The sequence below is a fragment of the Sphaeramia orbicularis genome, chromosome 6 (genome assembly GCF_902148855.1).
Source record: "Sphaeramia orbicularis chromosome 6, fSphaOr1.1, whole genome shotgun sequence".
NCBI lineage: Eukaryota > Metazoa > Chordata > Actinopteri > Kurtiformes > Apogonidae > Sphaeramia > Sphaeramia orbicularis.
In genome coordinates, this window is record NC_043962.1 from 47,636,588 (window position 1) to 47,662,162 (window position 25,575).

Consider the following 25,575-nt stretch of genomic DNA (forward strand, 5'->3'; position numbering starts at 1 on the left):
GTTACAGAGAATCTTATTTCATGGGCATGGATCTAAGTGTCAGTGCACATTAGGATCAGCATTTCCCATGTATTACACACACACACACACACACACACACACACACACACACACACACACACACACACACACACAGACCTCTGGATTCATTCATCCCCTTCTCCCATAAATCCCCCTCCTGGCAACCCCAATGTGACCCTGGCCAATCACATCTCCTGACACCTTTCCCATAGCCTGGCCCTTAACCCAACTAAGCCCCTCAAATTTCTTTATTAGAAGCAAACTAGTCGGGCTCCCAGTGGGTCATAGTGCACAGTCAGATAAAGTAAACAGATATATTTGTGGCCAGCATGGACCCTTATATTGAGTGATGATGAGCTGAATATAAGAAAGTTGTTTATACTAGTTAAATGTGTTGAATTTGTGGCATAGTAACTGTCACAGATTCTTTCTGATTGGAACATTGTTTTTCTTTGCATGTCTGTGCGCATATGTGTGTGTTTCTGTAGGTGAGCGGAGGCGAAAGGCAGTCTGTGTGCGTAAGAGTGATCACCTTGAGGTATCAGACCAACGCTGTGAACATTTACCTCGTCCTGTTGCTGTTACTGAGCCCTGCAACACTGATTGTGAAGTCAGGTGTGCTTATTGCTCACAGACACAAGATATACAACTGCTAATGGTTGTACTTGCACATGAACTCACATCCATGAGCAACTACCAATCAGAAACATGTGAATGCACATTACAGCTCAGAAATTATTATTCTCTTTCTTTTTACCTCACAGGTGGCATGTTGCTGGAAAGAGTGAATGTTCAGCCAAATGTGGACCAGGCTATCGCAGCCTGGATGTCCAGTGTATGAAATACAGCCTGATGAAGAGGCAGAGTGACAGAGTCGAGGCCAGTGCCTGTGCAGATGTTTCCAAACCTCAAACCAGAGAGTCCTGTCATGGAGACTGTCTACTTAAGAGCTGGCAGTACAGCGCCTGGTCACAGGTACTTTACAGTTTTTTGAGTTTTTACAAACAGGTTAAAAACACTGAATAGAATCTGAATGGAAACACTAAGGGGTAATGTCTAAGTGTACACTGTGCTCACATGTATTTTGTAGTAAATCTGTGTATCTTGATACTTCCTTAATCCTTAAAGACCTAGATCTATTTTTGTGATGATTTCCAAATTAACTTTCTCTCCATTTCATCTGTGATTTATTAAGTGTGTTTTCCTATAATTAGTTTATTGATCATGTAGATGTTCATAAAAGCTCAACATAAATTAAAAGGTTATTATATCGAAACAGAGAAAACTGAACAAAAAGTGACTTTTTCAGCAAAATATATCATTAACTGAGTCTACTACCATTGTCATTTGTCAAACTACATGTGTTACTGGTGAATCGATGTTGCAGATGTTGTGAATATTGTGTTTCTACGTTGATTAAAAAACTTACGATTAAAAAACGTTGATTGAAAAACTTACTCGAATTATTTCAGTGTATTGATAGGACTATTTTAGATCAGTAGATGGTTTTAGTTTTGGCACCTATTTAGGTCTTTGAGGGTTAATGTCACGTTTACTTTAACTTTGATTTTTTTGGAGCCTACTGCTCTTGACTTTTCTCAGCATAACTTCTTCAGGTGATCTGCCTCACATTTTTAATTCAAACCCAGACGGCAGAAAAATGGCATTCATTCAAAACATAAAACCTCATGTTTCAGTTGGCTGAATGCAGTTGATATGTTCTTATTATAGTGCTCTAAGACATGTGGACGTGGGAGCCGGAGCAGAGAGTCTTACTGTATGAACAACCTGGGTCGGCGTCTGGTGGACAGGGAATGCAATGATTACCAGAGAGTGGTCACTGAAGCCTGTAATGAACAGCCGTGTCCGAAGTGGACGGTCAGTGAGTGGAGTGAGGTGAGAAGCTGTCAAGCACACAGACACAGAACTTGAGATAACCAGACATTAGCAACTTTTATACACAAATCTACCAACAAGGCAGTAGATAAGATCAAATGCACAGGGATAGCACAGTAAAATATAATGTAGAAAATACACTACAAGCACAAACCTATAGTACCATTACCTACCACTCACATGGGATGCTATATTTCAACAGGCAAATGTATGAATTTAGATGTCTACAAACACACCTCTACACTTCCATTTTTTTCCTTTATCTTCTGCCATCATCCTACATCAATCTAATCACCATCGGACAGCTCCACTCACCACTCCATGACGTGCTGATCAGTCACAGGAGCACGTTCAGTGAGAGACTGATTCCATCCAAATGCACCACTGAACGACACAGGAAATCATTCTTGTCTGTGGCCATCAGACTGTTTAACTCCACCTTATAACCTCAAAATTATAATTACACACAATTATATATTTGCACACCTTTTATGTATATTTCTTTAATTATCATATTGACAATATTATATTGTCGAGCACATATTGTACAAATTGCTGTTCTAATTTTGTGTCTTCATGAGTGTTTTAATATGTATGTATATATATTCAGAACTGTATATGTATGCATATTTAGAGCATTATATATGTTTTTTTTTTCTCTTTTTCAGTTGTATTGATAATTTCTGTCCTGCTACTTTTTATTATACTTGAATGGAGTGACTGTAACACCCAATAATTTAACCCTAGGATTAACAAAGTATTCTGATTCTGATTCTTACCACCACTTTTCAGTGCCTGGTGACTTGTGGGAAAGGGATGAGGCACAGGCAAGTCTCCTGCACCATGGCAGCAGGGGAGGAGAAGCTGAGTGAGCACTTTTGTGACCCATCCAGCAAACCCCCTAGTGTGGGGAGCTGCGAGCTGCCCGAGTGTGCATCCTGGCAGGTCGGCGTTTGGGGAGCGGTGAGTCCTGCAGACGCACAAAGATATGACAGAGAAACACTAGGGTCTGGGGTTGAGGTGACTCGATGCAGTGTTTGATTGAGGAAATGGGTTTCACGTGTGGCTTGCTGTCTTGACGTTTGCCCATATCTGTTACTGTGTGTGCGTGTGTGTGTGTGTGGCCGGAGAGAGAATGTGGTGGGAGTGACAGTGTATATATCAAGCTTGTGTGTGAGCGAGTGTGTGTCTGTAACCTGATATAGCGGCAAGTAATGGAGGAGTGTGCTCTGACTCCAGCTGCCATTTCCTCCATAGTGCTTTCACTTTGGCCTCACATCCTGTCAGACTAAACCTGACCCACTGCACACATACACACAGTCACAGTCACACAGCTTTCATATAGATTCAAGTGTCTAACTTTCCAACTGCACAGAGTTAGTGCTGTTAGGGTAACACACAATTAGAATGACTGAAACATGTATGAATGGTTTATATATGTAGATTTAATGCCCTCCACACGTGTTTGCATGAATTCAGTTAGTTGTATTTTTAAAGCTGGAATATATCGGCTTGTTAATGCCTGTGTAATTATAATTTACTGCTCAAATAAACCGATCCTGTGGCACTTCCTCTGCTCTCATGTTATACCTAAATGTGGTCAGACTGCTGTGTGTATGAGTTAAGAATTGGGTAAAGGGTCGTGTTCGAAGTGTGGGTGCGTATGTAAATGCACGTGTCCATATGTGTGCATGTGTGTGTGTACATACGCATGCCAGGGTCTCAGCCAGGCTCTGCTGAGCTATACCTTGACTGAGGCCCCTTCTAAGATATCAACCTTGACATACTTAGATAGAGTTTGAGATAGCTTGTGGTTGACTGGGCTCCTCCATTCATGTATTTGTGTGTGTGTCTTTCAGTGTGCAGTGACCTGTGGCCATGGCTACCAGATGAGAGCTGTGAGGTGTGTGTCTGGAAACTATGGTGACACAGTAGATGACAGGGAGTGCAATGCTGCTGCGAGGCCCCGAGACAGTCAGGTAAAAGAAAAAAAAACAAAAAAACACTCAAACACACTGTTTAAATAGCCATGTGAAATAGCCATCTTTATTTGCTCAAGATCATGTGGTTTGTTCTTGTAGGAAAGAAATACACGCAAGTGCTTTAAATGTTGCATACAGAATTAAACACGGATTTAATATTTACAGTCTAAGGTCAATAACCAACCTGAGATCAAGAAACAAACATAAAGTGGATCTTTCAACTGAGGCCTATTATGAGACATTTTCATTGAAATGTCCCTAATACAACAGAAAACACTTAAACACCAATGGCTTCAACTCCTCTGTCTTCATTTCTACATTTTAGCAACAGTGGAAACCCAACTTAAATAACACTGGTTCATTTTTAATGTTTGAGTTCAGTACAAGCAAAAACAGCACAGAGGCCCGAAGCTGAAAGCCAGAAAAATCAGCAGGTTTACATGAGGACAAAGACAATAAGTTGACTCACTCAGTTCATTTTGAGAACAGACATAACCTAATCTCTGTAAATCTGATTCATCAGTTACAGAACATGACTAATTTTCACCTTGGGCCACTCTGTTTTCAGGCTAAGAAGCAGAGTTTCTAGGAAGCCCTGCCATTCTCAGGCAGTTCATGTTATGCCAATGAAATGTGTCCAAATTTGTTGAATAGGAGTTGATAGTAGCTGATCTCCTGATTTAAAGGGGTCATATTTTGCTAAACCCACTTTCATTAGTCTTTGGTACATGTGTTTGTGTATTGGACCCTAATAGTTCAAAAAGTTTAAATTTGAATCCTCCAGGCGCTGCAAAGCTATCTTTATATTCATTTTGGCAAAAAACGAGTGGCTTTCTACAACCCGTTTCCATTACTGCTTAATTAGATATGTCTATAACTAGTTACGTCAGGACATTTGCACATATTAGGTCAAAACTTCTGACGAACATTTCTCCAAGTACATAATTGTTTGTCAGCAGCAGCGGTTGTAGTCCATACTGAAAATATGTCTAAACTTTGAGCCAATTACCTAAAATGTTCAGTTGTTGGTTGAATGGGACAGAGCAGCATAGCCAACAACCTGGAGGGGGTGGGGCATGAAGTGGCTTATGTGCATTTAAAGGGCTAGCACTCTAAATGACCTTTCTGGTGTCTTTAGTCAGAAATAGGGTTGAAGATGGACCTGTGGAGTTTAATTATGTAGAATTCAGACCCAAGCATAGCATTTACAGTTTATGTAGGCCACTGGGAAATGTTTTAAAATGCATAATTCCATTTAAAAAAAAAAAAGCAAATTATCACTCCTTTAAAGCATATCAACTTCCGTACAAAATAACCATACATTTTTATGGCTCTCCTCACTCAAATACACAGTGACCTGGCTATGAGAAGCTCAAATCCTGAAATGTTCCAAGTCAGTTTCATGGTGGACAGTAGACCATAAAGAAGAAGATAAGACTGCAGTGCACTTTACCTGAGTGGTCTAAGTGTAATGCTTAAGGGGTCTTTGACAGAAGTGCCCATTGAAGATGCAGAGTGTTGAACTGTTGACATTTCAGTTTTCAGATAGACAGAACTGATTGAATTGAGGTCACCTAGATAAAGACAGTGTAATGAATGGTATTAAATGATGAAGGTGATGCTCTTTGCAACTGGAGATATTGTTAATGATTGCATTTCTCTATTATTTTGTTTAGACTGAAGAATCTGCCTCTATAATCTTTTACTTTCAGACAATTTTGGGTTATATAGTGCACAACATGATAGTCCCTACAGTGTGTTTAGAAGTATTCATGGCATTTAATAATTCAGTTTGCTGATATCACATTCGCAGAAACTGTTCATAATGTGTTTGCATGTTTGTTTTTGCAGGACTGTGAGATGTCTGCGTGTCCATGGGCCTCTCCAGCACAAAGCACACCTCATCCGGACAACTCTGCTCAGCTCCTGACTCAGTGGAGATACGGATCATGGACTGCTGTAAGGAAACATATTGAGTTCATATCTTATACAGTTTATGTAATATACGAAAGCAGAGTGGTTTCTAGTCTAATGGTAAACAAATCTTGTTTATTTTTCTGCATGAGTAGCTTGAAAGAAAATGATTCGCTCAGCTCTGGATGCATTTCAGGGATGTAGATTTAACAGTTTGTATATTTGTGTGTTTCTGTGTGTGCAAAGGACTAGTACTACACACCGGTAATGATGGGGTTTGTGCAAGCATGTGTGTGTTCACCAGTATTAGGCTGGCACCAGTATTAAGTTTTATTGTATATCCAAACATTCTTTTAGATAGAACATACTGTACAGGACCATGATCCTCCTTGGTATTGTCTTTTCTACCCCCTGTTGCATTTACACACACACATATGCAGACATACACACAGGCTCCTCTGTCTGGACTGAGAGGCCCCTCTGTCTCTCTGATGCTTTGCATTGTTACTTGCTGAAAATGAAAACCAGATTTCATCTAAACACGAGTCTACCGTTTCTAAGATTGAACCCCGCCTGTCAATCTGAAAGTCGGTGTGAGCTCACATGTCAAAGAGGCCAGCGCCAGTGTGGTCTTATGCGCACTTAATACACACATACACGCATACATTTCCTCAAGCTGCAGAACTGCCATCCTGTTTGTGTGAAATCATGGAATTTAGAGTGTCATTGATACGATAGGGATATTAACGTGCCTATTTCGTCTGGAGCCATTTGATTGCATTAGGTATTCATCCTCTCAGAAATGTTTACAATGATTTCCTGTTCAGCTCTTAGGGGTACAACTATAGAGTATAAGCAGGTGAAAGTTGATCAGGGAGTCATTTCAGGACACTGGTGACAGTACATGAACTCCTGAAAGCAAGTGAAAAAGATACTAAATCATTTTAATGTGGTGGAGTCTAACAAATGAAAATAGAAGTATTATTTTAAGATGTGCTGCTTTTGACAAAGCACATGAAACAGCACTGCAACAAACATAAACAAAATAATTTTCAATCAAGTTGACTTACTGACAAATTTGAAAACAAATCTCATGCAATCCACTCTCAAGTCTTGCTTGACGTGCTCACAGATTGAAACAATTGAATATCTTAATAATATCCAAGGTAGGAAGAAAATGTTTATCTCATTCTGCATGAGACAAACGGAAAAGAACAAATTGCACCAAAAGAAACAGATTACAGTTTTCTTGAATTATGCACTTGTTGGGACTTTCATAACTACAAATTAAACATAACTTGAACCTACTGAGGTTACTTTCCATGCAGGGTTTAGGTTATTTTGTGGCTACTACATGTACCACTGCAACTGAAAGCTGTATGTGCTTCATGTACAGTATATGGCATTAAATATTTTTACTCAGTGTCTCATTTCCATTATCATTTGCTATTTTCAAACATTGTAACACACATCAAATCAGCTACTTTCACAGTGCGTATTTGTGCATTGCACAGTAGGACTGAGGTCTCTGATACAGAAAGAACTTATAAGGCAGGGCTATGGAGGTGGTTTACATTCGATCAGAGTACCTTAAGGCTGTAGATGTTGCGGTGTTGCCCTGGAGGTTTGGGATTTTGATGCTGGATTGGTGATTCCCCTGTTTAAGAAGAGGGACTGGAAAGTGTGTCCCATCTATAGGGGCTTCACACTGCTCAGCCTCCCCAGGAAAGTCTATACCGGAGTGCAGGAGACGAGAGGCCAGGCTGGAAGGCTGTTGTGTCTGACAGTAGAGCTGCTCCTCCTCCACATCCAGAAAATGAATGGATGGATTCAACATGCTGAGAATTTGAACTTGGGAAAATGGATGTGTCCTTGCATTGTGTCATATAAAAACCTCTAACTCTGCCCTGTATGGATCTGCATGTCTTGCAGTGCTCAGTGTCCTGTGGCAAGGGGAAACGGGCCCGTTATGTCAGCTGCAGAGATGCCCAGGGAGGAGTTGCTGATGAATCATACTGTGCACACCTGCCCCGCCCCCCAGAGTCCTCTTCCTGCTTCAGCCCCTGTGGCCAGTGGCGTGCTGGGGAGTGGTCTCCTGTGAGTCAAACATTTAACACTGTGTCCAATCAATACAGATGTTTTTCACTTACTCTGGAACAAAACTGGTATTTGGTACAGCTGTAATGTTGGACAGTTAAGACTGGACATGTGAGACTTGGTGGTATCACGAAAAGATCAGTGATGGGGTTGTTTATCTTAAATTTAAGGAGCCAGGGATGATTTATAGTGATTCTGTCATGATCTTTTAATTACACTTTGTTTTTGTGAAATAAATACCATTTAAGGCTCTCACGAAATGCCACTGAGGACTGAAGAGGCGTCACAACACATGGCTTAGGTTGAAAACAACTAAAAAGTTTGATCTTGATTTACTACACAAAATTTATTAATGCATGAAACTGAAAGAAAATACACGCAGATTGGATATTGATCATGGGTAATGTCAAGAACATTTAAAAATGGTATAATTTCTGCCCCATAAGGCAGTCAGTCTTTTATATTTTGGCCTGACACCATCATTCCAGTCACATCAGATCAGTGTAGTTTTTGTTGCACAGCAGTACAGACCATGTAGTTGAGTGAACATCTGAAATCTTGTGTCTACTTTACAATTAGAGAACCTTAAGTATTTTTCTATATAGATACACTCAATGTGTATTATTTTTCCTTATTTACCTCAGATCTATTTTGTTATTGTTTTCTTCACCTTTGTGCTTAGTGTTCAGTGACATGTGGCACGGGGAGAACCACCAGACAGGTGGTCTGCTCAAACTACCACCAGCCAGTCGACCACTCTTTCTGTGACCCGGATGAGAGGCCCGCAACAGAACAGGAGTGTACCGCTGTACCCTGCTCGTCTATCTATCATCGCCAACGCATCAACGACCAGCCTTATGGATATCCCCAGGACCCAGGTCGCCATCCTGGTCACAGCAGTTGGAACGTTCCCTCAGCAGATAACCAGTGGAGGACCGGACCGTGGGGCGCAGTATGTGAAACATGTGATCTTTGAGGAAACAATTCTGTGCACAAGTATTTTATCCTCTGTATATTCCACCAATCCCAGAGCCTATAAAGATCTGTAGATGGACTGAAATTCAAACCTTAAAGGTGTGGGAGACTTTTGTGACCAATTTTTCATCAAATCTGTAAAACCCCATCATAGCCTAAGTATCACGAATCTGTAAGTCTTTCTGTAATTACTCACCTGAATCTCTTGCATCACGGTGAACAATTTCAAAGTGCCATCCACCATAAGCAAACCTTTTGTTTATAAACAGAGCCTGTAGGTAACTCGGGCATCTTTGGAATTTTGTCATGATGTGCATTGTGGGAAGCAAAGGTTAACGCAGCCGCCTGGCAGCAGGATGAAAAAGCAACAAACACGACAAGGAAATGGCAGGAGGAATATGCATAGAGGGAAGCGGAGCTTCTGCCGTTTCCGCATCGTGTCTGTTGCAGCTGCCGCTGCCAGGTGGACGTGCGAACCTTTGCTTCCCACAATGCACGTCGTGACAAAATTCCGAAGATGCCCAAGTTACCTCTGTTTGTAAACAAATGGTTTGTTTTTGGTGGATGGCACTTTGAAATTGTTCACCGTCATCCAAGAGATTCAGGTGAGTAATCACAGAAAGACTTACAGATTTGTGATACTTAGGCTATGACAGAGGTTTTACAGTTTTGATGAAAAATTGGTCATGAAAGTCTCCCACAGCTTTAAAGTAATCAAGCCAGTAGGGAATTATATGCATTACAGCCACCGTAGTGCGTAACATGTAAGACAATGTGTTGTCACGATGGCCTCGAGTATATGTATCTGTAAACACATTCTTATGAACACATTAACATGGAGGTAGCAGATGTTTTTATTTCCGAGGGCTGAAAGGGCCATACATGGTAAAGCACTTTAGCAGCAGCACCAAGGGACAGATTGCAATGTGTACACGGGATTGCAGAGTGTATACAGTGTATTTGGTGTGTTAATGTACATATAGACATTCAGTATGCTGTAGCTGAGACACCATGAGAGTTTCCTCTGAATAGCGCCTTGATTTTTTGACTGAATTGGATTGGACATTAACAAATCAAAATAGTTTGAGCGTGTTTATGTTCCTAATTCTCTTAGTGTCCTTGGCCTTGAATCTGGTGGGCATAAATTCCAGCACAAGAATATTTACACAAAGCACTTTTTTTCATGTACTTAAGTCATTCAACTTCTGTTTATTGTCATCTCAACAATGTAACTGTGATACTTCCACAACTTGTACTTCCCCTAATGAGTAGAAGACATTTAAAAGATGGCTCACACACACCAGCATTCTAGCTTATGTTTGGGGAATGTGTCTTCCTATGGTTTCCATTTTCTAAAAGCCCGGAGAGGAGCATTTTTCTGTTTTTATCCCTCCAGCAGAGACATTTAACTGTGCATGTGCTGTTAAATCTCACATAATGAACTTGACCGAAGGCACTGCTGTTCAGGCTCACTTTGTGCTGTCCTCCCTCACTTAGAGGGCACTGACTGTACTCACTCCCATTGACAGTGGGGATGTGTCATTTTAATTGGATGCAGAATGTACCTACTGCTCTGTTCAAGGCTGTAATGTTCAGTGTTTGACACTGTCCTTCATGGGCTAATGTTTCCCATCTTAGGAAGATCATTTTAACAGTGCAACTAGGTTTTGCCTTGGATAAACTCAGGTACATGAATATAGCATAACTGATTGTTTACTGTAGCTGCACTGCTTTCGCTCCATTTTTCACTGGAGAAAATCAAGACATCATTTATTTTTTTTTAATATCAGATGTATCAGGAAGTTTTGGGACAAAATTAAACAGTGGTTAATTATCATACCTTTTGATTAGAATAGTGAAATAAACTCCAATGCATGTAATCTTATGAATGAAAGCAAATAACTGTGTTAAAGCCTTAAGGGAAAATAAGTATCGTAAATGCAAGTTAAAATGTATTTATATACTTTTTATGTGACCAGTCATATTTGTAATTGACATACCTTGTTTTGTGTCTTTGTCTAGTGTTCCAGTACCTGCGCAGGAGGCTTTCAGAGGCGAGTGGTGGTCTGTCAGGACGCTGACGGTCGTAGTAACAGTTACTGTGATGAGAGGGTCAAACCTGCCGAGTCTAAGAGCTGCGACTCTGGGCCTTGCCCTCTGTGGAATTATGGTGTCTGGGGAGAGGTGAGATATATTTGTGGCTGAGGATTTAATAATTAGTCTGCTCACTCTTGTCTCTGATAGTTAGGTCTTCCAGCTCAAGGGACAAAGTTTGTAAAGTCACTTTTAAAACAGTTGAAAAGGGCACGTCTGACACATGCTGAAAGGATCCTGAAAATGTTTTTGTCTTCTGCAGTGCACCCAAACATGTGGTGGAGGAAGGAGAACTCGCCTGGTGGTTTGTCAAAGGCCCAATGGACAGAGGCTCAATGAATACAACTGTGATATACTGGACAAGCCGCCAGACATGGAGCAATGCAACCTGCAGCCATGCCCAGGCTCCGCCTCCTGGCACCGCAGACCGTGGAAGCCGGTACGATAGTACTACCTTGTTCCTTCCAGCTTAATTTCCTAACTGAGGGCACATCACTGTAAGTAAACATGGGGTGTGCTAAAATTGCTTCAGACCTTTTGTTCTGAGTGAGTTTTTAGCCGTAAACTGTAGGAGATTCAATCGAGAGCTGGTTACCTGCCACCATTGTTCGATAGCCTTCTCCAGCCCACCCAGATGGGCCCTGCAGTACCATGGTGCTGATTAGAAATGAGAAAAAAAGAAACAAAAATACACAAAAACAAAATGCTGCTCCACTTAGGGGATCATTAAAAACACATGTATCCCATTTTGAGCCTAGACTCCAAATTAAGTCCTATAAATCAGACCGACAGTGTTGTCCAACAATGCCGTATATCTGTAGAGGCGTAACTCTAGAAAATATTTATTTCATATATGTGGTGTGAAGTAAATGTTCTTTGTTGTTATTGCTGTCTTCACCCTGTATCAGAAGTACACAAGTGTATATTTGTGTATAAGAGTTAATATTTTGATGTTTATTGAACAGCAACAAATGACTGTTAGTGTATTTTGTATGTATCTTTGTACAGTATGATTTTATTTTTCAAGTAGGTAGTTTTCGTCATTTAATGTTATATTTAATATTTTTGCTGGTGCTCTTGGTCAGACCTCTTGTATCTCTCGATGAGTAAATGCAGTTTGTACAGAGGAAAATATTTTCAAACATGTGTCATTAATGTTTTTGATGATGTGTTTTTTACTAAGTTGAAATACAATTCAAAATGGCTGCATCTCTGGGTATAATAAGTTAACTTATCTTCACACAGTAGCAAAAAAAGTTCAATATGATGAACCTTACAAGAACATTCAATAGCATTTTATAATAAACAGATCTGAAATACAGAATGTTGACAAATATAGAAAAAATATTTATGTTAAGATTTTCAGTTAAGCCCAGTTTATATCAAGCAGGATAAAAGCAAATATAAACTCTTTAAGTATTTTATAAGTGTATTCAATCTCTGGTTCTTCCTTTGCAAATAATCACAGATGAAGCCATACTGCAAAAATTAAACAAGGGCAGAAACTTCATGAACTGTTAGAAATAGCTGTTAAAATGCTAAACATTTGGAATTGTGAATTCTGCTAGTGATTATAATAAGGTGCTATAAATTCTCCAGGTGCAGAGTTGTGAAAGTTGAGTTTGATCATATTTCTGCTAATAGTAGGCCGCATCAGTGTAGTTTATTGAACTGTTCTGTGATGATGAACTGGATCTGTGATGTTCTCCCTTTATCTGAACAACTTCCACTTATCGTTTCTCAGCTCCATCATCAAACGCACACAGATACCTCCTCCTGTTGAAACTATGGTCATTTGTTGCTGTCTCATTCCTTTGGCCAGTTTTTGTATTTCTGAAGGATTTGTTCAAATGAAACTTTATTTATTTGTTTACAATAGATTTTTAATTGTTGCAGCTTTAATGTGTTTTTTTTTCCCCAGTTTAGACTTATGTAACACTTTACTTGAATTATTTGTCATATTTGTCATTTACTGACACATGTCACCTGAACACTGCTGTCATGAGCCTTCTATGTCTGCTGTCATGTGACCTGGCCAGTGATCCAGGATCACCATTTAGCAACGAAAGAGGCCATGCTTTCAAGCCCTAATGGGTTTATTTAGAAATTAAAGAGGTTTCTATTAGAAATTACTCATATTAGTTACCTTAGTCTTTATCTGGCCTACTTTCTGATGTTTATACGGTATTGTACAAGGGAAGTTTGTAAGTTGGAAGCAATTAGTTTGAAGCATTTTACAGCAACACAAATTTACATACTACACGTCTGTCAAGCAGCAGCACTTGGATCAACAGTATGTTTAACCCATAAAGACCTAGTGCTACTTTTGTGGTAGTTTCCAATTTTTTTCTCTATATCTGTAACCTTTCTTAAGTGATCTATCACCATTTACTCTAAATTTATGCTCTGTATTTTACATTTTAAGGTATATAAATAGGCATTTTCCTTTATTTAATTTACTGATCATGTACGTGTTAATTAAAGCTCAATTAAAAGTTAGGGTTATTGTATCAAAAACAGAGTAAACTGAAGAAAAAGTATATATTATTAACTGAACATAAAATCAGTGTGTCCATCCACTGTCATTTGGTGAATCAATGTTGTAGAAGATGATGGTGTTTCCACGTTCACTACGGGGCCTCTGAACATCCAAATGGGTCATATCTGATGACCATGAAAAGATGACAAACTGTATTTTACTCTAATTATATACATGTATTGATAGGATTAGTGGTTCAGTTTCAGTTCACATTTATTTACAAATCATTTAAATTACGTATACAAGTTATATTCATAATTTCCAGCAAGATATGATTTTGTAAAATGGGTAATCCCAGAAGCTATCCATAGCTTATGAACGGGGGTGCAAGACATTAAGCAAAACTTAAGCAAAACGTAATGTCTTAATGTCAAAATCACCAAGTATTAAACATTTTAGATCAGTAGATGGTTTTGGTCACCAGTACATGTTTGGGTCTTTATGGGTTAAAACATGTTGCTGTTGTTACTTGTATTTGAGGTAGTTTTAGCTCAGTTCAGCATTGTAGTGTGTGCTGTCCACTCTGTAGCATATGTACTTTAGAGAGCATGTGTTGGACTCTGAGCCAGGCACTCAGACACTTTCCAGTGTTGCTTTGCAGATCCAGGCTCCTGCTAGCAATTTGTGACCACTTTAAATGTGACATATAAGCACTCTTAATAATATGTTGGTTAAGGCAACATCAAATTATTGTGACACATATTTCAGGTGAAGTGTTGCAGTTGGGTGTATATTTATGTCCGTATCCTCTGCAGTGAGGATCTCTGCATTCTCTTTCTTTGTTCATTTGCTTCTTTTTTCACCAAGACTTCCAGTTTAACCAAGTCTCCTCAGACATGGCAATTTCATTCCCTCCAACACATTTTTTTTTTAACCCTGTGTTGCACAGTTGCCACACTCCAAAATGCAACTTTTGCTTTATTTTTCATATTTTATTGTTGTTGTTGTTTTTGGTTTTGCTATTTATTTCATTCACAAGCAAAAATACATAAACCTGTTGACTTAGCTTTTCCCACTGTAAAGATTATTAAAGAAACATAAGTGTGAAATTTGTGTTGTTTTTTAATGTAATATTTTACTGACAAACTCAACAAACTGGCACAGGTTCAGAATATCTTTGTTCAAAAAATCAAAGAACACAATTTATACACATACTATATGTCAAACACAAATCAAAAAAGTACTTGCAACTGTTTTTTTTTTTTTTTTTGAAACTGACAGGCAAAAAAGACACAATACACTGGAAATGGGTATTATTTAAAATATATGATTTATTTTTTTGACATTGCATCTTACAAATAGAGTTGCTATGCAGTACATTGGTAAACCACATGTTTATGCACTGTATTGTGTGTAGATGAGTTACTGTAAACAGCCCATGGAAAAGACATGACTTTTGGCCCATTCTGATAAGTTTTGGTATTTGACCCTCAGTTGACTTCATGCAGTTTAGCTGCCATTTCAGTAATCCTTTGGGGGCATATTTTAAGTCTTTCTCCATAGTATCTGCAAGACTTTGCATACCTCTGCATAATACAGCAGAAGAACGAGGCTGGCCTTTTCCTTTTATGAGTTGGAGCATTTTATTTCGTAATCTCCCTGGAGAAAGCATGCACAGTCCAAATCAAACTTTGGCGCCTGGTGGCACATCTGTTTACCATTGTATTAATGGAGCTCTCTGTAATGTATTTGGCAGGAGATCCACAGAGTATTACTTTTACTACAACAATAATTGGTATTAATTCATGCTGGCAAAGATTATTTAGTGAAGGAGATCCAAAAGTAAACTTGTAAAACGCCAGTATTTGCACAGTATTGATGTTTGATTAATGGATGTCACATTGTCCTGCTTTAAGTAAAATTGGGGAGAAATACACAAATACAAATGTGTTAAAAGATAAATATTATGATGTCTATAAACATGATCAAATGACTTCTTTATACATAATCACCAGACTCACCAATAAGCAAATAAATGTAGGTAATTTTACTGCATTGTAAAAATTTATGTTAAATAGGTCTATGTTAATAAATGCAGACGCCCACATGCAATGGATTCATTCATGTTATGGAATTTTTTTAATTAATAGACCTAAAACTTTATGTCCTTATGCCACATTCATGTGGGCGCTGATTTTTGTTATTGCATAACATTGTCAATATATTCTTACCTTGTGTAATAGCCTGGTCCATCAGTTTAATTCCAAAAAGTATGTTTTGATTCTCAAGGACTCCTCATCAGTAGCCTATCAATCAGAAGTTTCTTTTGAGATCTTATGCCTATTTACCTTTAATTTATATATGTCAAATGTTTTTAGATATATTAAAACCCCTAAGAAACTATATTTCATACTTTCTGATCTCCAAAGACATCCTGGGTTATTTATTGGCTCGTCTTAGAATGAGTTAACAAATCATTGTACAGATAAATAAACAAAAACGCAATGATGTCCAAAATTATGAGTGCTATTTTGAAAAAGCTTTGCTTTTCTTTGTCGTTAATATCCAAAACATATCTAGCTTGTTTTTGCTTTTGAATCCCGGACCCCTTATTTTGCAGTATGTCTTACCCAAGGCCATATTCTTTTTCATTTGCAGGTCATCCAAACACAATTTGTCATATTATAAAAAGAAAAGACACAAAACAATTATCACATTTATTGCACAAAATTCGGATAACAGACACAGAGTTCAACATAAACTATCAAGAATGCAAATATCATTAACTAATGGTAATTACCTCAGAGGCAAATGTCAAATGTGTGCAAAGATCAACAATAAGGCTGTGTGTGATAAATTGGCAACCAAGGCACCATTTTAGGAATTTATGCCTGTTTGTTACTAACAAAAACATACCGTTTCCTGTTAAGAGTGGGTTTCCCATGGAGGGGGACCTCCATTGAGCGTTTGTGGACCAATCATGGCTTAAATGAAATCCACATGCACAACATTGACATACTTGACTTTGGCCTGAGGGCATTTGCAAGAACATTCCCCAAACCTATCACCCTGGGGTCATTTGGTCGTGACATCATTGGGCTTGTGTTTCTTGATCCTGCCCATATGCCAGTTGACTTTGAGCAATTGAAGCTGTGGCTGGAAGGTCCCTCGTGGTCCTCACAAGCATGGCTCTTGTCTTGGCTTTAATTCAAATGTGAGTTAGGAGATAATGTTTCATTTCGGCCTTTAAGAGAAAGCAAAATAGTTCAGTTGATGATTAAAAGTCAACACTACGGCCTACAGATTTTGGCAAACCATTAATTTTTGGGAGGCGGACAAGCAGATGCTGAGAGATGTTATGTGAAAACTCAAAATATTTGGATCACAGCTCAGATTCCAAATCAGCAATTTGGTGAAGTAGTTAAAAAAACGTCAACAACACATTTTACATTTTAACACAGGCATTCTCGTATAGATTAGGGCAGTAAAAGGAGGGCATTAATGCTGTGCCTGCCCCATCTGGAGGAATAAGACTTGACTCTAAACCACAATGAGTTTGTGCAGAGTATTGGAAGAAATTAAGAACGCAGCCCATCGAGCAGGGGGTATATGTTGTTTTGTGGGTGATCCAAGCTGGGAACAGATGCAGCAGGATGAAATGAGAGGAGACAGGGCGTGAAAGTCTGGAACCGTTTAGGTTGGTTTACCCCAGGCTCATCGAATGATAGGGAACACTGCCTTACTTTGACACAGGTTGAGAGTGTCTGCTTTTCCTCAACTCTTGGTCAAGTATTATGAAGTGGTCGGGAGCCTCTAGGAGTCGCTTCTCATAGTCAAACGGCAAGTTTTCTCACATAAAGCCTACACAGACTGGATGGGGCCTGGTCCTGTTCGGGCTTGTCAGTGCTATCAAGTTGATGGAATGAAATGGAGTCAGTGGAACTCATGATCTCTGTCAGAGAGCTTTTTTTTTCCCACTCATATGCTAATGACATTGATAAATTAGGTGTACTGAAAATGCACTCACCCCCCTTTAGAAGTAGGTAGCTCCATTTATTTTCTATCTACCACTGTGTTTGTTTCAGGTGTAATTTAGAACATTTTGGATGATGCTACACTTATACTAAACTATTTGCAAGCGTGTGCTGTTTTTTCCATGTGAATCAGCTACCTGTCAGGTCTGTTTCTACGCTCTCAGTTGGCCAATGGTGCACAGATGGTGAAGAAATTCCATATGCCATGTCAGTGATGCACTACGCTGCAGTTTGTTTTTGGGTGTTTTTTCCATGTGTAATCCTTAAAAACTTACAATTTGTACTATTAGTTTAGCTTGAAGTCTTGAAAAACCTACATTACAGTGTTTTAAAAGAAATACGCAGTGTATTACATTTGACTAATGTGTTTTAAATGGTATTTCTTGTGCTGATAGAGTCATGAGTTATATGTTTTACAACTAAGATCATGCACTGGGAAAGCAGAGCTTATTGGAGAATTGAAATAAAGCATTTTAGTAAACAGCTGTTAACTTCCTTTTTTTTCCCTGTAAATTCAAATACAAGGTCAAGTGCTTCCTTTCCCCTGAGCTTTTCCATACTTCCTTCTATACTTGTTGTGTGAAGCTGGTTGCTGTGACAGATTAGAAAAACAGCTGGGCAATATCTAGCAGGAAGAGGGGGGTAGACGGTGAGATTTTGACCTGGTGTTTGTATTTTTCAACTTTTGTCATCAAGAATCTGCTTTAGTTTGTTTGGAGTTATTCATCATTTTTCCCATCTGCAGAGTGCTCGTCATCTGAGCAGCATTGGATGTTTCGTTATAACACGTTAATGGAAACAGCACTCAGTTGAATGTTTAGACAGTTGGCTGTTTTGCCATTCCTTTTGACTTATGGTGGCTTGGTGTATCTTTTCTGAGTGGTGTTGACTTAAAAGGAAACAGTGTTGAAGAAACTGTATATGCCTACTCAACTGGGTGTTTATTTAACTCTTTGGCGATGGCAAAGTCATACTTTGGCATGGAAGCACAGAATATGCTGTTTAGATTTAGCTGATTATTCATGTATGCTGCAGCTGACAACTCCGTCCGGAACTGCTATGACAGACAGGAAATTATTTCCACTTCATGCAATGAACCCATTCTGGGGTGAATAATATTGCATTATTTCTCACATGTGAATTTAATCATTCATTACTATAACTTAACTTTGCTATCCAGCATATTTCTACAACTTAAAAAGAAAACGTTATAAAGTTAGAGCCAACTGAGTTGAGTTGAATTAAAGAGAGGATTTGACTCTGCTAGTAAGCTTGGGTGGCTTCTTCAGCCTGATGGATAAAAGATCTATGACTCTTGACATTCTTCTGCCCCATGACGCCGCTCTTACCAGCTGTTCCCATGTTGACAACATGTGTTGTTTTGACTTCTGTCTTTAAAACCTCCCTGCAAAAGAAGAGCATGAAATGAAAAGAAAAGCAGCCTGAATTTTCTGTCAATCTCAATTTCTTTGTCTCATCTGTTGTTTAATACATGCACTAGAGTCACAGTGATACTGATAAAACTGCAAGAAAAGACACAACACTGTCAAAGTGCATTCAGTTCTATTTATCTCTCGTTCCTTGCTTTTTGTAGAGATTTTGTGTGAGACTCATCGACCATAATCAGCAGGTTTTGTTCAAAGATACTTTATCTCAACCTTGACAACGTAAAGCCAGGGATATAGTTCTAGTCTCCCTTCACACTGTCTACTCCTGTACTCTTGCAAGTTTGTTCTTGCTCCAGGTCAGCACTGCGCTCCTTTGAAGAGTCACTGTAGCTGCAGATACCATATGCTTGGCATTACCATCCTTTTGCGTTGAGAGCATTCAGCAGTGTGATTGGAATTTAGCCCTGGTGCTCACATTTTAAGAAACAATCCGGCTTATTATAATTTATGTACAACAAATACATCATTAGTGCCATAATAACCTTTGAACAACCTTTTTATACTAACAGGATATATTAAAATTTGATGGTACAGTCATAACTTTGTGTTTTGTGTTGAAAATTATTTAATTATGTTGTTGTGGCATAGAAAAAGCAGGTTTAAGTACTATAGATTAATTCCCTTTAGCATTCCCTAATCTGCAAAATCACTTTGTTTTTCTTAGATCCATCATAAACCAGTGCTTTCAAAACACTCAAATCTGCTTTTATGACCAAACAAAAAGGCTTTATAAGTGTAATTATAGCTCTCACAGTAATAAATGTTTTGATTCAGTGCTTGAGGCTGCTGAATTACTGATAAAACAAATCCACATTTAAACTCAAAGTAGTTTTAATGTGAGCCAAAGTGTTTGAATGGTTCTGTGGAATTTACCCTCCGTCTGTGAGGTACTGTATTATCTGCTCTGACTGCCATACTGGCAGAGTGACAGATATTTAAACTCAAGTCAAGTTTCTCTTGGATGCCTAACAGTTTCCATGTGTCGTATTGGCTTACCTGTTAGTGGAGAGAAAAGTGGGTGGGGTCATGCTGAGGTTGCTGTCTGCCAGTCCTACACAAAGATCTTGATCTCAAAAAAAGAGTATCTAATATCAGTCTGATTATCCGATTAAAATGTCTCCATGAAATCAGCAAGAACATTGTTGAACATGTTCATATTTGGTTCTTTTGCTCAAACTCAGACTCATATGCTCAAAGCTCCCCAGTTTTATGGTTTTAAAGCACACAGAATAGTTATAAATTAGCGGGACCTGAGTTAGCACTCAATTATGTGATTTGTTCCAGAACCGTGAAACTCTATTAGATCAAGAAAAACACATTATCGCTGCTAAACATAGCAATTAAAGGCTTCTGCTTCTATAGATATAAACACAAAAATAACATTTTTTGTCTTCCTGTGTGAAAACGTTGCTCTGCTTAGAAGCTTGATTTAAATAGCTGTTTTGCTTGGCTGGTTTTCAACTGTGACAAATTTAAATCAGCTAAGTCATTCCACCTCATAGTAATCTACATTCTGTCTGGGATTATAGTAGGTTTAACCCACCTAATCATGTGAAATTAATTGCTGGGACAATGTGAGAGGGCAAGTCTGTCTGTAAAGGGTTTCACTTCCCATGTGACCCACTGATTTATGCAATATGTTTCTTAATTTTTCTCTAAAAAAGTGACCTCAAGACCTTTTCCTTATATTAGGAATGAGAATGTTACTGATATTAACATGACAGATTTAAATTGATCTTACATATAGAAGTGAAGATAACGAACATGTAGCATTTTATCAGTACAATGGACTACATTCTAATACGCAGTGTGCTTTGTAATAGATACAAACTTTCATGAGACATGCATACATTCATTTTAATTATAAATTTTTTAAAGATATGCATCAAATATTCATCATATTTTACATAGAAGAAACAAAATGAGCTAAACTGAAACTTGTCACATTTTGAGCTGCTAAAAGTAAGTGATAAGTGAAATAGTCCTACCTGAGAGGGTGCTGGTGATTGAAGCAGCCCAGCTGTAGATCGCTGAAGCAGAGGTCCCTGAGCTCTTGCCCTCTTCTTGCTTTCAGAGGTGAGGCTGTTCTTTGGTCCCCCACTCTGTGCCAGTTCTCTGTTCTGTGTGTTACCAGCTCTGATTAACTAATGGCTGACAGATGAGGTTGGCAGGGTAGAGGGAGGAGCACATCGCCATATAGCGATTTCTCCCACAGTTAAAATGCAGATACAGTTCAGCTGGGGAGCATAGCCCGTATGGCTGTGATTTCCTTTCTTCCTCCCTTTTTTTCTTTCTTTTTTTTTCCTTCTTCTTTTACAGGAGTAAGGAGGGGCTAGCACCCCTCCTCATCCCCCCCCAACATGTTTGCCTGTCTCTGCTCTTGTCTGAGGTAGAGGTAGTTCTGTTATCATTTTTGAGCGTGCGCACAGCGGGTATGTGAATCTGCCATGCTCACTCAGCTCTGGTCCAGCTTTGATGTTCTTCGTCAGCTGAGCCAGCCCTGTGTTTAAAATGCCTTGGTAATTACAAAGTGTATGATGCATGTGTGTGCAGTGTCAACCACACTCTAAAAGAAAAGGCAGGAGGTGGCTTTGTCTGAAGGCTGTTTCAGATAGACACTGCAGAGGAGTGTGCAACTCAACTCTAAACCAGCAGATCTTTTCACCATAAAACAACTGTGAGTGTCAAAAAAATGAAAAAAAGGAAAGTAAATCTGGAGACCAAGCTGCAAGATTAGGTTTTATATTATTTCCATAGACCATCATCTGTAGTATGATGAGTACCATGAGCACATTGAAAAAAAAAATGTGTTTGGTGTTACGCAACACTCTGAGCTCATAATTAGGGGACAATGCAATATTATGTTTATTATCTGGACTGGAAAATATGCTAAGACAAAATGTAGTTCTCCTCGTCTTGTGTATTCAATTCCAGCACCCAGTTTGGAGTGGCTTTGTACTAGGGCGCCCACTTGCAGAAATAGCTGGCACCCTAATTGCTGTCTGGCCTCATGGGGATTGTAGACTCTAGAATATTTTCATCTACCATCTCAGGCCATTTTCAAGGCTTTCATCAGGGTGTCTGGTTTTTATTCATTATGTTTTTTTTTTCTTTTTTTGTCATCTGTTGCTTTCCTGAAGTATTCCTACCTTCTTTATTGGTACCAGATGATTGTCTCGCCATGCGTATGTATCTATGTTTCACTCTGCATCTTTTCCTCCACTATCACTGGCCACACACAGCAGCTCTAAAAGTAATTCCTCTGTTTACAGGTTAAATAGTTGGCGGCATTCCATCTGTGTGTGAGTGTTTGGCCAAAGCTTTAGGTGAAATCCATTTGAGTTGTTTAGTTGAAGTTTGTTTGCAGAGTGTTCACTTGGCCATGAAATGCACCAGGAAGCTGTTGGGTCCGCTGAGTGCTCTTGTGCTGAGCTCTCAGTCCTGTATACGGTGTACAGATAGATATATATATTTACCATCATTCTACTGTAGATTCACTTTTTCCCCCTTTTATTAGTTTAAAAATGACAATAACTGCCTCTTACATTTAATGCATTTCTTAGCACATAAAATATTAGCTGTTTAGATTAAAATTCAACACAGCATAGCACAGCATGACTATGAGGTCAAAGAGATAGGGAGCTGTGAAGCTGGTAATTTGGTAATGTAACCTTCCTTTTGCTTGTCCTCCACTCATCTCCCTCGTCCTCCCTTTTCTCTCTCCAGTGTTCAGTGAGTTGTGGTCAAGGGATGAAGCAGCGGGAGATAGCCTGTGTTTATCAAAACCAAACCAAAATAGAGGAGGAGCACTGCATGCATCTACCTCGGCCGCGGACACAGAAGTCCTGTCGGGCACGGAGATGCCCCAGTTGGAAGGCCAACAAGTGGACAGAGGTATGTATGTTCCCCTCACTGTTTCCCCTGGCTCACAAAATAACCCGACCCTTGAGGACACCATGCTAACAGTAACTGCCACTAACAGCTGAAACACAAGCACAAACAGAGCTGAAGGCTTCCCAGAGGTTGCAGATGTAGGGCATGTACACAACGAGCACCTGTCCAATCACAACTCAGTTTATTTTAGCAATATGTCATTTCCTCAAGCGTTAACTAAACAACACAGGCTGAATTTACAAAACTGTTTATGTAGTGTACTTTGACATTTACGTGTCAGATTTAAAATGTTCAGACTAATGTTAAATATTTTAGCTGTGAAATATTCAGTCAGGATAATCGGCCAGTGAGTTCCTTTTGGATGCTGTTCTGTAAACTAAACCATCTACTGTTAGATCACATGCAAAAGCTTGTTCAAAAAATTGCATGTATCAATCACAAACATGCTCAGTTTTTTATGTACATTCATGTACATTCATTGTACATAATGCTTATTGACCAAAACCATGTAAAAATGGAGCTTAGTTTTCCATACAGTAGAAAACAAATAGTTAAGAAGAAGTTTCAGTTTCAGTTTACTGATTCACGTTTACAGTTATAAAAACTGAATTTCAGCAGAATTTACAAAAGATAAAACACACAGAGGTAAAACATAAAATATTCATGAATAATCAACCAATAGAGAAATTCTTCAAGTCCAAATTGTACAGTCTGACTGCTGTTGGCAGTACAGACTGCTAAAGTCTGCTGGTATGACATTGGTACTCAGAGATATTATTTCTATTACGTAGAAGTCTCTGGGAGCTCTCAGCTCTGGTTTTAGGCAGCAGTGGGTGTTCGCTGTAACCCATTTCTCTGACCAACTACGCAACAGCCTGCTCTCCTACACAGCAAATTTGTGGGGTGAAATAATCTGGAGTTAGGTAAAAAAGAGTGAAGGAGTTAAATTTCTGGAGTTCATTCTGTAAGTTTAACTCCAGCTTGTGTCTTTGATGGTGTCATTTTTCGGGGTAGATTTACCAGATGTTGAGGAGCATGATTGAACACCATAATGGGTATTGATTTCTGAACAGAGTAACAGAGAAGACCAATGTGCTCATGGACGTCATATGAGGCGTCGTATAAGTACCATTTTACTTCTGAAACAAGGCTATTTATTAGGTTGGAAGGAACTTTTCTGTCAGCTCTGTCAGTATCATAATGTGTATAGTTCTGTTCGAACCAACTTGCTAACCAGCTGCTAAAATTAGCTCTTGCTGCAAACTTAGAACGTCCAACATACTAATTTTAGCTCAACGGCCTCTTGCATTGTAGTCTTAGGTAATTCATACAATTCATACAAGAGTTGAGAGCAAAGCTATTGGACAAATAGTAACTGTCATGATGCGCTCCTGCGTTGCCACAAACCCCTCCCTCAGATTCATTATCAACTTCACCTGCTGGCACCTGTCACACCTGGAGCAGATCTGCTTTAGGAGCCCCTAGAAGTGGCTCCTCTGCTCTGCAGCAGATCTGTGCGAGGAGCCCCTAGAAGCGGCTCCTCTGCTCTGGTACGGTGCCAGCTCATTGCTGCTGCTGTCACTGCTTCATGCCTCCATAGACGCTCATCCCATTTCACTTCAGAGCCATAACCCGGACACCTGGAAAGCACTTCATGCAAGAGCACTTTTTAAGCATCTATATAGCATGTGTTTGAGCACACTTAAAAAAAAAAAAAAAAAGCAACTAATCATTATATGGTGTTTTTTGAGAGTTTCAGAGTTCACATAAAATGAATTCCAGGTGAGTGTTGTGTTTTAGTCTACATGAGATTAGTTTTTGTAACTCCCAGAAGAGTTAAATTTTAACTCCTGAAAAGAGTTAAAAGATCAACTCTCTGAAAAGAGTTACTTTAACCCTGCTCTAGAGTGTTTTCAATGGTCTCACAAGTACACTTAAATCGAGTTGATTTTAACTCGCATGGAGTTTATTCCAAAGACCAGAATTTGCTGTGTAACCAAGAAAAATGGTTACTTGTGCAAACCATAAACTCAGGGTAAGAGCTGCACGAAGTCACCACAGGATTCATTTATAACCACTGCACATGCACCAAACTGGGCCTGAAAGAGGCATATGCTCTTCCTGTTATAAAGTTGGAATCTGGAGAAGCAAACTTGATGGAAGAATGATTGCATCTATGGAAGCTCTGACCCATGCACAGAAAAAAAAAGTTGAAATGGTGATGCAGATAATAATAATAATAATAATAATAATAATAATAATAATAATAATAATAATAATAATAATAACTAGAAGCACTCGGAGAGCGCAGACCTCCGCCAAGGCTGATCAGTGGCCCCCCCCGTGGGCCCCCCCACCCCCGATCACCACCAAAATTTAATCATTTCTTCCTTATCCCATTTCCAACAAACCCTGAAAATTTCATCCAAATCTGTCCATAACTTTTTGAGTTATGTTGCACACTAACGGACAGACAAACAAACAGACAGACAAACAAACAAACCCTGGCAAAAACATAACCTCCTTGGCGGAGGTAATAATAATAATAATAATACATTTTATTTGTGCAGAACTTTTGAAGGTATTCAAAGGTGCGTTACATAAGTTTAAAAGAATAAGAACATTAATAGGACTATAGAAATACAGTATAGAATATAGAAACAAAATCACTGTCATGAAATCATCACACCAGAAGCAGTTGAAAAACGTCCCATATGTAGACCAAAGTTAAATGCAATTCT

At 39.0% G+C, this 25,575-nt stretch overlaps 1 protein-coding gene and 1 long non-coding RNA gene across 2 annotated transcripts in view; one reads left to right on the forward strand and one right to left on the reverse strand.

The window, feature by feature from the left end:
• The window catches only part of LOC115421488 (A disintegrin and metalloproteinase with thrombospondin motifs 20), an 85,380-nt gene that overhangs the window by 47,057 nt on the left and 12,748 nt on the right, over positions 1–25,575 (forward strand). Inside the window, exons 19-29 of the mRNA XM_030137393.1 lie at positions 510–636; positions 786–996; positions 1,753–1,917; positions 2,710–2,880; positions 3,777–3,896; positions 5,751–5,858; positions 7,746–7,910; positions 8,593–8,862; positions 10,908–11,069; positions 11,242–11,418; positions 22,667–22,834. Coding sequence (XP_029993253.1) covers positions 510–636; positions 786–996; positions 1,753–1,917; positions 2,710–2,880; positions 3,777–3,896; positions 5,751–5,858; positions 7,746–7,910; positions 8,593–8,862; positions 10,908–11,069; positions 11,242–11,418; positions 22,667–22,834 — 1,844 coding nt within the window. The remainder of the gene's footprint in view (positions 1–509; positions 637–785; positions 997–1,752; positions 1,918–2,709; positions 2,881–3,776; positions 3,897–5,750; positions 5,859–7,745; positions 7,911–8,592; positions 8,863–10,907; positions 11,070–11,241; positions 11,419–22,666; positions 22,835–25,575) is intronic.
• On the reverse strand, positions 14,770–21,367 carry LOC115421489 (uncharacterized). Its single transcript, XR_003935688.1, has 3 exons — positions 20,929–21,367; positions 19,937–20,009; positions 14,770–18,897 (listed from the first exon to the last, which is right to left on the reverse strand). It is a non-coding gene; the product is annotated as an uncharacterized LOC115421489 (long non-coding RNA).